Source organism: Notamacropus eugenii, chromosome 3, assembly GCF_028372415.1.
Source record: "Notamacropus eugenii isolate mMacEug1 chromosome 3, mMacEug1.pri_v2, whole genome shotgun sequence".
NCBI classification, from domain to species: domain Eukaryota; kingdom Metazoa; phylum Chordata; class Mammalia; order Diprotodontia; family Macropodidae; genus Notamacropus; species Notamacropus eugenii.
The window spans coordinates 74404233-74418250 of record NC_092874.1 but is presented as its reverse complement, the minus strand read 5'-3'; the positions used below and the strand labels follow the sequence as shown (position 1 = coordinate 74418250).

At 33.6% G+C, this 14018-nt stretch overlaps 1 protein-coding gene across 21 annotated transcripts in view; it reads left to right on the top strand.

Moving 5' to 3' along the window:
- The window catches only part of PARD3 (par-3 family cell polarity regulator), a 728954-nt gene that overhangs the window by 444653 nt on the left and 270283 nt on the right, over positions 1–14018 (top strand). For all 21 annotated transcript variants that reach the window (XM_072651995.1, XM_072651989.1, XM_072651996.1 and 18 more), the window contains 3 exons: positions 1833–1972; positions 4679–4807; positions 8494–8532. In XM_072651995.1, coding sequence (XP_072508096.1) covers positions 1833–1972; positions 4679–4807; positions 8494–8532 — 308 coding nt within the window. The remainder of the gene's footprint in view (positions 1–1832; positions 1973–4678; positions 4808–8493; positions 8533–14018) is intronic.

Genomic DNA, 14018 nt, shown 5'->3' with positions numbered 1-14018 from the left:
TAACTCTATTTAAAAATTTTGTCAGGGAGAAGGGAGGGCATTTTGTGTGTTTGATTTCCCTAATGTCCTACTGTCCTTTCTCTGTGATTATTCTGATATTGTTGTATTCATGCAAAACTTATTTACCAAATAGTCCTATTTATAGACCATAGCATGGTTCCAGGCACTGGAATTAGGGTTGGGGGTGGGGTGGGAAAGGGGAAGGTAGGAATGCAAAGAAGTTAAATTCTCTTGCTCTCCCTGAGTTTCAAGGCAAGTATAGGAGGGCAGGGTAAAGCACAAATTGATAGATTTAATAATCAATATTGCACATTAAGTACATTTTGGAGATGGAAAGGGCCATGAGATAAAGATGTTATCAACAGCAGACAGTGCTTCAAGTGGCATTTCAGTTGAGTTTTAAAGTATGAATAGTTATTCCAATGGCAGAGTGTATTGGAGAAGCCAAGTCGGCAACAATATGAGGACAAAAGCACAGAAATGGGAAATGGGTGAGAACAAGAAGCAAAAGACAATGTGCTTAAGTAAGGATTTATGTTATGAGGGTGAAAAATGTCGACATATAGATCACCCTCAGAATACATGTCCTGTACTAAAAAAACAAAAACAAAAGGAAAAGCTAGTGTAGTGATTATTTTTCTCATCTGTAAAATAAGACTGTTAGGCTAGATGACCTTGAAAACCTTTTCCAGGTCTAGATCTATGATCCTTTGAACATTTTTTAATGTTGTAATTGTCTTTGTAAGTATCATATGTATCTATCAAATAAAGACTGTGAGGGAAAGCACTTGGCTTTGTGCTCAGCATACAATAGCTAGTTAGCAAATGTTTCTTGAGTTGAATTGATATGGGTTTCTTTCACTTTAATTTAAACCGATATTTACTAAAAGCATAACCTCAAATTTACATCATCCTTGAAAGTTTACAGAACCCTTCCTCATCACAATTTTGTGAAGCAATTGAAGAATAATTTTATGGATAAGGTAACTGAGTTAGAGGAATTATAACCGTCTTGTGATCACATAGCTAATAAGCTTATATTTTTAAATGTTTGACTTCAAAATTTTGTTTATGTATTTACAACTGGTAATATTTCTTTTATATATGACTTGCTGTCATTTAATGATATTCACATAGCACAGAGTCCCTTTTATCAAGTATGTCCAACATAGCATTTATACTGAAATATAAGCTAATATCTTCAGAAATAATTTTTTGGAATTTAAGTAGAAACTTGACATAATTATAATTGACAAGTTATCATCTTTAGGTTTTACTTTGCTTCATTTTGGATTATTACTTGTCAGTTCTGGATACACATAACCTTCCTAGACTACATTCAACGTATGATAATATATGTCAGAAAATCCTGTCAAAAACTTAAGAATTAAAAGTATTTAAATTAGTCCTATTTAAATGCTTCATTAATTTCAACACCATTAAATGTAATTTGATCGTTTTTGGAGATGGTAGCCAGAAAGTAAGATGGTTTTTTAATCCAGTAATTATTTATTATCTTGGATGGCAAAATCCAACTAATAAACATGAACATTTAGCTAGAATGTAAGGGTACCGAATGAAGATGATAAAATTCAGTCATTGTCAGTAAATTCCATAATTTTAGTTTTAGAAGTTTCTTTATTTTCTAACTGCAATGCTGTATACTTTCCTGACTTTTCTTAACTTCGTTATTTCTGTCTCAGAAAAATCTGAGCAAAAGTTGCTAAACAAGAGTGCCTTTTTGCACAGTTTGGTGGGATCATTAATAAATTATTTAAAGGCAAATCACTTTCAAATGGTAAAAATCTCAAACATTTCTATTATTTGCCCAGGTTCAGAAGGTTTGGGTTTTAGCATCACTTCCAGAGATGTACCAGTTGGTGGCTCAGCTCCAATTTATGTGAAAAATATTCTTCCCAGAGGGGCTGCTATTCAGGATGGTAGACTAAAAGCAGGAGATAGGCTTGTGGAGGTAAGTGACCAATTCCTTTAATCTTTAAAAAAAAAAAAAAAAGAAACCCAACCCCATACACTATTTTGGGGAATGACATAACTGCTTCTTTTACCCTGCCTTGTACAGATATATACTTATAAATTCTGCTTTGCAGCAGAGTGCATACAGCACAGTTCAATTAGTATAATGTTTTCCTCTCAGTGTGGGGTTATGTCTACATGATGACAAAACATCTAATCAATCCATTCATTTCAGTCAAAAATGAAGATAGTCATTTAGATAGTTCGTTTTCATAATGTAAAACATTTGAATTGATGGAATTTTTTTTTTAAAAAGTTATTTTGTTGAAATTTGGAGTCAATAATGTGTTTTGGTTATATATAGATTAAACCTTTTTGGATTTATTACTTGGTTAAGAGTTTATCTGAGGAAAGAGAAATGCTATCTATCTTTTGATTAAAAAATGTATATATCAGTGAAGTAAAAGAAAAGCAGCACACGAAAAGAACTGGGACCAAAAATAGCAGCAGTGGAATAACAATAAATTGAGATAAAAATTTAAGGCCAATAAAGATATCTTTGCATAGATTATATCTTGCGCATTTATGAATTTCTGTTATACTTCCTTCGAAATCAGCTATAGTGGCATATTGAGGAAAAAATAAAACTTTTGTCATTCCTCTATGAAGTTATTTCTTTAGAAAAAATGCAATCTTTGTATCAACAGAATCCCCTATCTTTCAATTATTGAGAACCTATGGACCAATTACCACCATTAATATAAAGGTTGAATGTTTTGCTCTTCTGTGGTCTGTATGTATTTCCATGCATGTTTTTGCTTTATTATGACTGCATTTTCCAAATGCTGTGTTCAAAAACTAAATTGGCAATATATTTTTTATTCTTCTAAGTCATGCTATGGCTTCTTTCTCTCTCCCTTACAACTCTCCGTGTTTTCTTGGTGTATTAACTTTTATGTTTAACTTTTTGTATTAACATTTCATTTATACATTTAAGGCCTTTTCTAAAAAGGACAGATTCAAACCTCGTAAGACTAGATAAGCTGAGATATTTTGAGAAAAGATTTACATGTCGCACACATTTTTGAATTGTCCATAATTGTCAGGTTACTGTTCAAGACACAGTGAAACCTTTTTCACATGTGCATTTTAGAGTGATTTCTCTAGTAGCTTAACAAAATTCAGAAATTCAGATAAACAGTGACGACTTCCTTTAAAGGTCATTTGATCCACAAGTATTTACTGAGTGCCTATTATGGATACTAGACATTTGGAATAAAGGTACTAAGAGTATAATAATTCTTATTTTTAAGAAGTTACTGTGGACACATGTGACGTCATGCCAGAAAAATATTGCTGAAGGAGTCACTTTTGTATTTGCCATTATCATTTGACATCTTTTGTTGTATCTTCTTGTCCCTGTCCACGTCCTCAACCCTTTATATCCATATTCTCCATTCATTTCTTCATATAAATTGTTTGCGCACTAAATAACAACTAATTTTTCATATTTGAAAAGCTACAGGCAGATTTTTTTCTTAACATGCCTTCTTTTTTGTACAAATGGATTATATAGACACCATTCTTACTCTGTAGTAACTTATAGTTCCCCTCCCCACTTTTCTTTTCTTTTTTGCTAAATACACAGAGAATTTTTGAAATGACACTTTTCTCTTTGAATTTTTAAGTTTTTCCAGAGTCATAAATTTTTGTTGTAAATTGTAAACAACTTTTTAGTCACAGCATGAAAAGATTGTTCCCCCCACCCCCCAGAAAGCTGTTTTATTTCTGGGGGAAATATTTTTTCAACATTAAAAGAGTGAATTTCTGTATTTTCATTTACACTGTGTGACAAATAATCTCAGGGTAGAAGAATCACCAAACAAGGGGAGGAGACAGTCACTTTTCAAAAGTTTTTCGGGGTTGAAACTTTTAAATTAAAATTAAATCCTCATGCACTTTCAACATGATTTTCATTGCCAGCCAAAATAGCAAAAACTTATTTCGATGTTTAAAGGACTTATAACATAAAATGTCCTTGAAATTTCATGTCATAGCCAATAGCATTCAAGCCAGTTGGTATTTTAAAATTCCGTTCAGTACTTCTTCTAGGCAGTTTGCCATTTATTGATTTTCATGGCTACTATTTAAATTTCTGCTTATATTTTCTTATGGATATATATGGATATATAAAGCATTATTTTAGCTATAATAAACTCATTGATATTTTTCTTCCACTCTCCATGTATTGACTATATTTTAAGATTGATACCAATGCATTAGTTGCACCCAGTTATATCCACCTCTACAGATGACCTTGGAAGTGTTCATGGATTCTCTGAGACTTTCCCAGAAGACTATCCCAATTCTGGGCTGTTCTCACAAAGTCTTTGGGCGTGGATACAACAGCAGTCTGCATACCTTGTTTGCCTGAGGACCATCTGAGCTAAATTCAGAGATGCCCATCTCTAAAACTTTGATTATTCAACCAGGCCTTCTTTTTTCAGCCATAGGTGCTATAACAATGTGTGGAGAGCTCTGATCTGTGTCAATGGAGGGAGTTCCCACGTTGATTCAATCCCAAATTTTATGAATCACTGGATAATACATACTGTGGAACAGTTAACTTCATGCTATCAACTGCACCATTTGACTTGCTTCTTGTCTACTCTAACAGGTCTTTTCAATGCTCTATTTGTTTTAGGTAAATGGAGTAGATTTAACAGGCAGAACCCAAGAGGAAGTTGTCTCCTTGCTAAGAAGCACCAAGATGGGAGGAATTGTGAGCCTTCTTGTTATTCGTCAGGAAGAAACCTTCCATCCGAGGGAGATGGTGTGTACGACAGAGAGCTGTTGAACATTTTCAGATTAACAGGAATTATTGAACTGGTTTAGTTACATGCTGAGAAGTTCATCTTGGAACTATAACTTATGTATTTGTTTAAATCTTTCCTTTGCCTGTAACTTTTCATCCTTTTTAAGTTCTTGAAGGCTGACCTGAACTGCTGAGAAAAAGTGGTATTCCTTTCTATTTCCATTCAATTCTCTTCAGATAGCTATCAAATCTCACTTATCTAAAATTCAATTTATTTATTAAGCTATGTTATAGAAATGTTTGTTTTGTTCCATAAATTAAAAATAAAATCAATAGAATTAAAAGAAAGATGACCTACTGGAATAAGCTTCTCACCGGTCACACTAAGGTGGACAGGGATTTCAGGCAGTTGAAGTGTGCCTTTCGGTTAAAGATATGCCTGACTAAATTGCAGAGGCTAATCACCAGAAGGGTGGACACCAGGAGATGATATTTTTAGGTCATAGAGACTCATAAAAAGTTTACTAAGGGTTTCAGTGTGCATTGATGGGGAGGGAATACCCATTGTGACAGTCATTATTCTTTGAGATATGAAAGTAATCTATTCAAGCATTTAAAAATTATCCCTCTAATTTCTTTGGAAAATAGATAGTTGTAAGATCTGTGTAGACATAATTCAAAATTAGTTTGTAAAGAAAGACTTTTTAACATTTTATGGTGTCATGGATCCCTGGAAAAGTCTGATGAATCTCATTGACCCCTTTTAAATGCATTAAAAAATTCATAGAATTAAAAAAAATTCATAGAATTGCAAAGAATACCAGTTATCTTGGACTATGATGTGTGTGTGTGTGTGTGTGTGTGTGTGTGTGTGTGTGTGTGTGTGTGTATGTATATGTGTATACACATCTATCCATCTTTACTGACTCTGTTTGGAATCTGTTATAAAGGAAATTCTCTCCCTTCCTCCTTCTTCCCCTCTCTACCTTTCCCTCTCTCTTCCTCCCTCCTCTCATCTTCTCCCTTCCACCCCCCACCCCCATTATAGCAAATGATAATTAATATAAAACTGTTGTATGGTCTTAGCTTGAAGGGAGACAGATGAGTGGGTTATTTCATAGATGTCACATTTCAAGAAACCTGCCTCTTTTGTGCCATTTGTCCCACTAAGTGACCACAGATTTTTCATTGCTTTTTTAACTAATCCAATCAAAAAGCTTGAATCTTGTATGGAAAGAAGTAATTTACAGTAAAAATAAATGATGGTGATAATTTTAAAATTGAAAAGAACTAGTGTGGAGCAGACATCCCACAGCTCTTAATTAGTGATACATTGAATGTTATGTAGAATGACTCAAGGGAAACGGAATAACTTTTGTAAATTCCCCTTTTTGCTTGTAACAAGTTCATAAATTTTTCTGAGCATTGTGCAGGAATTTTCATCATAATGATATTCTTCAAAGTAAGCACATTAGAAAGAGAGTGTTAGGAAAATATTTTGTGGTAAACTCTTAATCGAAACTTGCTTATAAAAATGGCATATTTGGAGAACTGACTATGCCTGTGCCTTTTGACATGGTACACTGTTTAACTGAACATACATGATATTAAGAGTATTTTAAAATACATTTTAGCCTAGCTGTTTTAGGGTGTTTAACATCAATCTCAGTGCTCATTTCTTTTTCAAAACAGTATTTAGATTGAATGGCAACTGTCATGATGATTAGGTTGCAAAAAAGTGAAATCTTCTTTCCTTACTCTCCTTGGATATAACTTTAGGTACCTATGATGTTGGTTTGGGAAAAACTGGATAAATATCAACAGTATGGAAATCACATCATTTTGTCTGAATTCTCTGCAAAGTTGAATGAATGTTTTAGTTTAACTCTTTCTGATCTCCTGTGTTACAATTCTCAGTAATATTTGAATGTTTTACTCTTTTCCTTCACTTTCTGTACAACAAGATTCACTTAATTTAGTGATTTAGTTTCTTCACTTCTCTGTCTCACAATTCCTCTCCTATTTAACTCTAAAGCTGTCCCCTAAATAGTGAATATCTTCTAGGCATCTATAAACTCTAATGATGCTTTGATTCCTCTTCATGCAGTCTCAGCCTAGAAATTGTTTAGTGGTAGCAATAATAATAGTAGTAGTAGCAGCGTTAGCAGGAGCAATGATGATAATAATGATAATATTTGCATTAATATAGTGTCATAGAGTTTTACAAAAGAATTTTACACATACTTGATCCTCACAAGAACTCTGGGAGGTAGGTACTCTTATTTTCCTCATTTTGCAGATGAGGAAACTGAGGTAGGCAGAAGACTTACCCAGGGTCACACAGCTAGTGAGTTAGCCTATAAGATCAGATTCGAATTGCAAACTGTGATTCCATGTGCGGTTCTCTAACCGTTGTACCACCTACCATTGCATCAGTACACTTTCCCAGGGTTTATACCAAAATACAGAACATTTTTGATTGCTTAGTTTTTATTTTCTAGGCTCTTCTCCATGGTGCTGGCCACCTATTTAAAAACATCAATTTATTCCATGTGTGCAATCTTTAATGGAATGAACTGTTTCAGGGTGGCAGGGATGACATTAAAATGTTTTTATTTGTATTTAATTTATGTGATAAAACAAACATTTCGATAACATAAAAAAAGATAATTGTACATGAAACTGCAAATCTGTTATGCACAACTTCCTATTACTTTTAAGTATATTATGAAATTATCATGTAAATTTCTTTTTTCCCTTCCCCCCTGCTCCTGTGGTAGAGATGGCTATTATTAAACATGAATATGTACATATGAAAAATATTTCTATACATACTTCTATTTATCAAATCTTTCTCTGGATGCAAATAACCTCTTCTTTCATATGTTCTTTGTAGTTAATTTGGGTATTTATAGTAATCAAAATGCTTTATTCATTCAGAGTTGTTCTTCAAAACAATATTGCTGTTTTCTTGGTTTTGCTTATTTCATTTTTCATTATTTCCTGCATATCTATCCATGTTTTTCTAAGATGACTTATGTGTTAATCCTGGTTCCTATCTGTAGCGTTATTTTTTTGTTAAAGGTAGTCAAAGACTGAAGTGGTAAGGAGTTTTTGTATTTTTAATTAGCCCTACCTCCTTTTTATTTTACAGGAAGCTCTAAATTCATTTAAAATAATTGACTGAAAAAGTAAAATGTTATGTAACAACAAAATCTTGAAGTTAACTTAAGTCTACCTTGTACTTCCATAGAGGCCCCAAAGCTACTTTTTTCCCCCCATTAATATTCTTTTTTTATGTTTGCATATAGTCTAAGAACTTAAAAAAAAAAAGACTAGTGGTAACATTCCAACTAAGCTGGTGGTATATAATCAGGTAATTCTGTTCATATGTTAGTATTATCAAGAATTTTAGTTTTTAAGAAAAAATGTAAATGAAGTTTTTCTTTCTGATTCCTAAAATAGTTACATGTCCTAAAACCAGCTATTGTTAATATTTAGGCTTTTTTGAAATTAGACCAGTGTTACTTATATGTTCATTGACTGGGCAAGTAAATTTTATTCTTTAGCTTGAATTTGGATACTTCTTAGATCTTTAAGGACTCATTTTAGAAATATTTTTTTTAAAGTTGTGTCCCTATGCTGAAAGATATTGAAAGTAGTTTTGGTTATCCTAAATTTATATTTTTCTTTGATTCTTGTAGAATGCAGAACCAAGCCAGATGCAGATTCCCAAAGAAACGGTAAGAATTTAAGGATTTTTTTTCTTTTGCAGAATGTAACGAGCTTGGGAAGATATATGACTCTAATGTTGTAAATAATTGCCTTTACTAATTACTTGAACTTTCCTTTCTCCTCATATCTTATTGTGTTTCATAGATTTTTTTAATACAGTTTACAAAGAAGACTGATTTAATAGCAGTTACATCTTTTCCCCCAAAATCATGAATATCTTCTAGGCACCTGAATGAGAGATACCTTGAAACATTTCTAAAATGACATTAAAACTAGGATATTGGAATAGCTTTCTATTTCTTTCCACAATGAAGAAGGAATAAGCCTGGGGGAACACTGTCACTGACTTGAAAGTTTGTCTGCTTTGAAACAAATTAAGGCACCACCTACTTGTTGTATGAGAAATGATCACTTTCCAAAGGGGCAACAATTTTTTTTTACTTTGCTATAGTTAGCAGGAATTATGGTACATTTTAAGTTAGATTTAATGTGGTTATGAGGAGAGACAGATGTCTCTGAGAAAAATAGCATTCAAAACAGCCAGCCTGTCTGACTTTGTAGCAGACCATCTATAACTGATCAGTTGGATACCTTCTTGTGATGAAAGAAAATCTAAGGAAGGAATTAAAATTCTGAATCTAGTCTGGTAAATGATTATCGTTTATTATCTTCTGTTAGGCTTTGGGAGATTCTCCTAGAATAAATGCCACCCATCCTTTAAAAATTCTTCTTTAGTTACTTAATACTTAAGAAATACTTATAATTATTTAACAAAACATATTTTATTTTGATGCTTAGCAAAATTGTGAAAAATCAAAAATCTTAGATTTGAGTTTATCCTCATTTGAATTGATTGTAATTTCTATTTGTTCAGGGAAAGCACAGTCAAAATAATTGTTTATGGAATTTGTGGATGTTCGATCACATTCCAAACATAATGATTCTAAGTTAGTTAGAAACACTCTTATTGTTAACCTGAGTACACAGAAACAGTTTTTTTTGGTAAACTATTGCTGTGGACAGGTAGTGTATATCAATCCTTTTTTACATTAAGAATGCATGTGGAAGTATTTCTTCTTGCCAACATATTAAACATGTTTTGGTTCTTAACCAGAATGGCTTGTATGGTGCTTTCAACGCAAAATCACCATGTCATGATAGCATTATGGAAAATTCATTTAAGAAAGCAGTTACTTTTGATATTGTAGTGGTAGCTATTTCCAATAAAAGTCTTGAAGTAAGGAATATCACTAGAAATGAAGTAATTTCACTTTTCTAGCTTAGTACTTGGGGCTGAGGAACACAAATATAATCTTCATCTAACATATGAGAGATTTCCAGTAATACTAGGATTAAAACGAAACAAAGCAAAATTTCTAAAAATGTTTAGATTTTGTTTCTATTATTTGGCAGCTGTTATTTGAGTTGTAAGAGAGCTTAATTATTGCCAGATGTGACATATTAGCTTAGGTAATAAGAATAATGAACCTCAGCATATATGTACAAATAAGATTCATTAGTGTTTATCTAACATATGCAGGAAATTAAAATACTTAACCTAGAAATGACATTAGGGGGAGGGTTTTTTTAAGTTTTGATTTAAAATTAAGATGAGCTCATTTTATTTTCTGTTCCTTTTTTCTTCCAAATCATTTTGATTTTCCAGGAATCAAAGTTTTTCTTTCTTTTTATTATCACAATTAAAATGCATGCTCCATGTTTCTTGCCCCCAAGACACAGAGGAATCAAATTACAGGTGTATATTGCAGAATTCTCAATGAGTTGGGAACGCTGAAATATGCTAAATCATATGCATATAAATACTTTGTAATTTTGCTTCATCTCCACCCATCTCATGTATTGTAATGGTAGATGTTTGCTAGATCATTATAAATTATATATTTTTGCATACGTCTACCATTATAATATAGAGGGGAATTACAATACATCACATTACAATGCAATTATATTATAATAAAGGGGAAAGTATTTTGATATATCTACTTCACTTAACATCAACCTATATTTGATGGTAAGTAAAACAAAAATTCTCTGTAGTAGCATTTATCAAAAGTTTCATTTGCATTGGAGGCTCCTTGCTGGAGAAAAGAATTAAAGGCTGAGTTTTGTGCCATCATGTTGAGGCTTTTTAAAAAAATAATCAATAACTAGCATCTTTCAACCTATTATGTGACCAGAACGATGGAGTCTGCTGTTGAGGATTGTTTGTGGATTCCTGTCTATTCCCTTCACATGTAATCATCAAGGGTGCCCTTGACATGTATGTAGATCACTCTCATTAAGATTTTATAATGGTGAGAAAGCAAACCTATGGGTTGGTCAGTCAGTCGCTAAATATTTAACAAGTGATTTCTGTATGCTAAACACTTCTTGTTCTTTTGATACCTTTGGGGATTTTCATGTCCTCTGCCATCTGTGGTTTCCCCCCATCCTTTTCACATCTTTCCCTCGCAGAGAGAGTTTGTAAAATGATCCTTCCATGCCTTCAACATTTTGTCACCTCCAGCTATTTTAAAAAATTACTAAAGTACTGCCATTTATAAGCACTAACAAAGTCAGCCTTCTACTATGCTTCTCTTATTCTTTATGTATTTCAGATTAGCAATTGAGTTAGATTTGCATGCACTCTCTCATTTTCGTTTTCTCTCCCATCCCCCACTTTTCTCTCCCTCTCTTTCTTCCTCTCCTTCTCCCTCTTCCTCCCTCTCCCCACAAGGCTTCATTTGGCCTCTCTCCATACTCAGTAGATTTTAGGGATAAGTAACAGTGATCATGAACAGGAAGTAAGGAAAAATGCAGCATTAAGGAGTTAGGAGGGAGGGCATATGCAGCATTCTCATAGAGAGCCATGAGATAAAAATTTAAAAACGGGAATTTTACAGATGACAAAAGGGAAGCTGAGAAAGGCTAAGTGATGTAATCTGGGTCATAGAACTATTAATAAATGCCTGAGGTAAAATTCAAACTCAGGTCTTCTTTATACTAGTTCCCATGTTCTATATATTGTACCACCTAGCTGAGATGCTGGGTACAAGAAAGGAAGTTAAGAAAAGTATTGAGCATTATTAGAGTAGAATGCCTTAGCATTATTAATAGTTTCTATTTCCATGTTGTTTCAAGGTCTCCAATGTTCTTTTTTTCTCATAATATTCCTGTCAAGTAAGTATTATCACCCCCATTTTACAGATGAGAAAATGGAGGCTAAGGGAGATGATTGTAGATCAAATAAGTATCCTAGTCAAGACTAAAAGTTCTCACCTTGAGCAGCAGCAGAAGGTTAACCACTGATGGATTTCAGTGTGTTCACTACATTCATTCATCAGTACAGAGTTTAGAATTATTTATAATAAAATGTATGGCCCAAATCTTTTTGAGAGGAATTTCTCAATAACTTGATGTGAAAAATACAGCAATAAAACAGGAATTGATTTTTGGTACGTGTGCCTGGACCTGAATGAATGTGGAATAAAAACATTTTATGTAAAATGCAGTTTATCCTTTAAATATTTTTTTAAGGATAATGAAGACAAGCCATGCTGAGAAGAAAACAAGTCCTATTTCTACAACAAATATAACTCAGGGACAGTTAATCTTGCCTTCTCTAAAGCTGAATCATAAATGAGCTTGTCAGGAAATTATCCTAACTTTATAGAAAAATACAATTTATCTTACATACTTGCCAACTTTTTTCTACATTTTTTCATGTGGATGTGGTGGGAACCTCAATGAAGGCTTTAGTGCAAATGCTAGTTAAGGAAGTTACTTTTGAAGATAGCGTTTTTTTAAAATCATAATTCAATATATTTCCTTAAGTTACTGATTTTCTGTAGGTATGCATTTAGGTCAGTTTTCTCTATGAGAATGATTAAGACAAAACATATCTAAAAGTAGGATATAATATGTCAGGGCACTGCTTTTCATGCCAACATTCAGGGGGCACGCTTTCTAGAATGAGATGGGATATTCCCATTTATTGGGAAACTGTGTTTCTTGTTTCTTGCAGACTTTCTTTGCTTATACTTCTACTGGGGTGGGAGGAGCTAGATCCTCAGAACAAGTAGGAGAATTAGGGAATCACAACATAGTAGAGGAAAAGGGAATTAGGAGAGGGATATCCTCTTCTCTTCTTAAAACATCCTTGATCCTGAGATTTATTTCCCTTTCCTGAAGACACAGCCCTTGTTGCTGGATTTCTTGGGACCCTGTTTGAGTCCCTCCCTCCCCAACTTGAACAAGATACAAAGACCCACACCCTTTCCAGGATGCTTAATAAGTGTCTGCTGGCCTCTCTTCCCAGTTGGGACCTTGAAGGCATCTTCTCTCTTTGGCAACTCTTAGTCTGTAGAAATCCTTCCTTCTCCTTGGGCACAAAGGCCCCTGTCTTGGGAGGGTCCATGACCCTAAATTCTACCAACTTCCAAACCGATCCTATTCATATCTTCTGTACTAATGTTCTCTCCCTCTCCCCATTGTGTAGCAGTCACGAGTAAAATACATTCCTAGTTATACCTCTTCAGCCAAAGAACCATATGTAATTGATAATATGTCATTATCTATATCATTGGGGATGACAGCATCAAAGATTATTCATTCTGCCACATTTGATTTCTAAAGACTATATTATCTTTAAGTATTTGTACTGTACTTATGTCATATCTGTATAGTGTGAAATACATTGTTGTGATTTTAATGTGTCTAGGTATTACCTGGGTCCTAATGGAGGGGGCCAAGAATCACCTTATCACCCATCCCATTTTTATTACAAATTACATACTTGAGTAGCTTCATTCATTAAGTTGAGGTAATTTAAAATGACCTTTACTTCAAGAAATCAGTTTTGAATAAGAGCATTTTCTCTAATTGTTTGAAAAGTAAGTTGATTTTTATTTCTTAAGCCTCATAGTGCCTATATCTTCTTATGAATATTTACGTTTTATCCAGTTGTTTGAAGGCAGTTTGCTTTTACAATACGTGAACAGCAGCAGCATGATATAGCTGATGGTGAGCTATCCTTGAAACCAGGAAGACCTGGGTTCAAGCAGTCCCTCTGAATTGAGACTATAAATTCATTTCAGTAATCATGTAGTAAGCACCTACTATATGCCATGTACCGTGTTAATTGCTGGGCATTCAAATAAGAAAAAAGAGGTAGTCCCTGCTCTCAAGGAAAGCAACAGACAAAGGGAAGTTACACAAAAGGCAATCCCCAACACTGGTAGAAGTTTTCTTACCTTTTGTTTAGTTGTTTTCAGTCATATCCAACTCTTCATGATCCCATTGGGGTTTTCTTGGCAAAGATATTGTAGTGACTTGTCATTTCCTTCTTGGGCTCATTTTTACAGTTGAAGAAACTGAGGCAAACAGGATGAAGTGACTTACCCAGGGTCACATTGCTTGTAAATGTCTATGGCCAGTTTTAAACTGAAATTCTCCTGATTCCATGGCTGTCACTCTATCTGTGGCACCTAGGGGC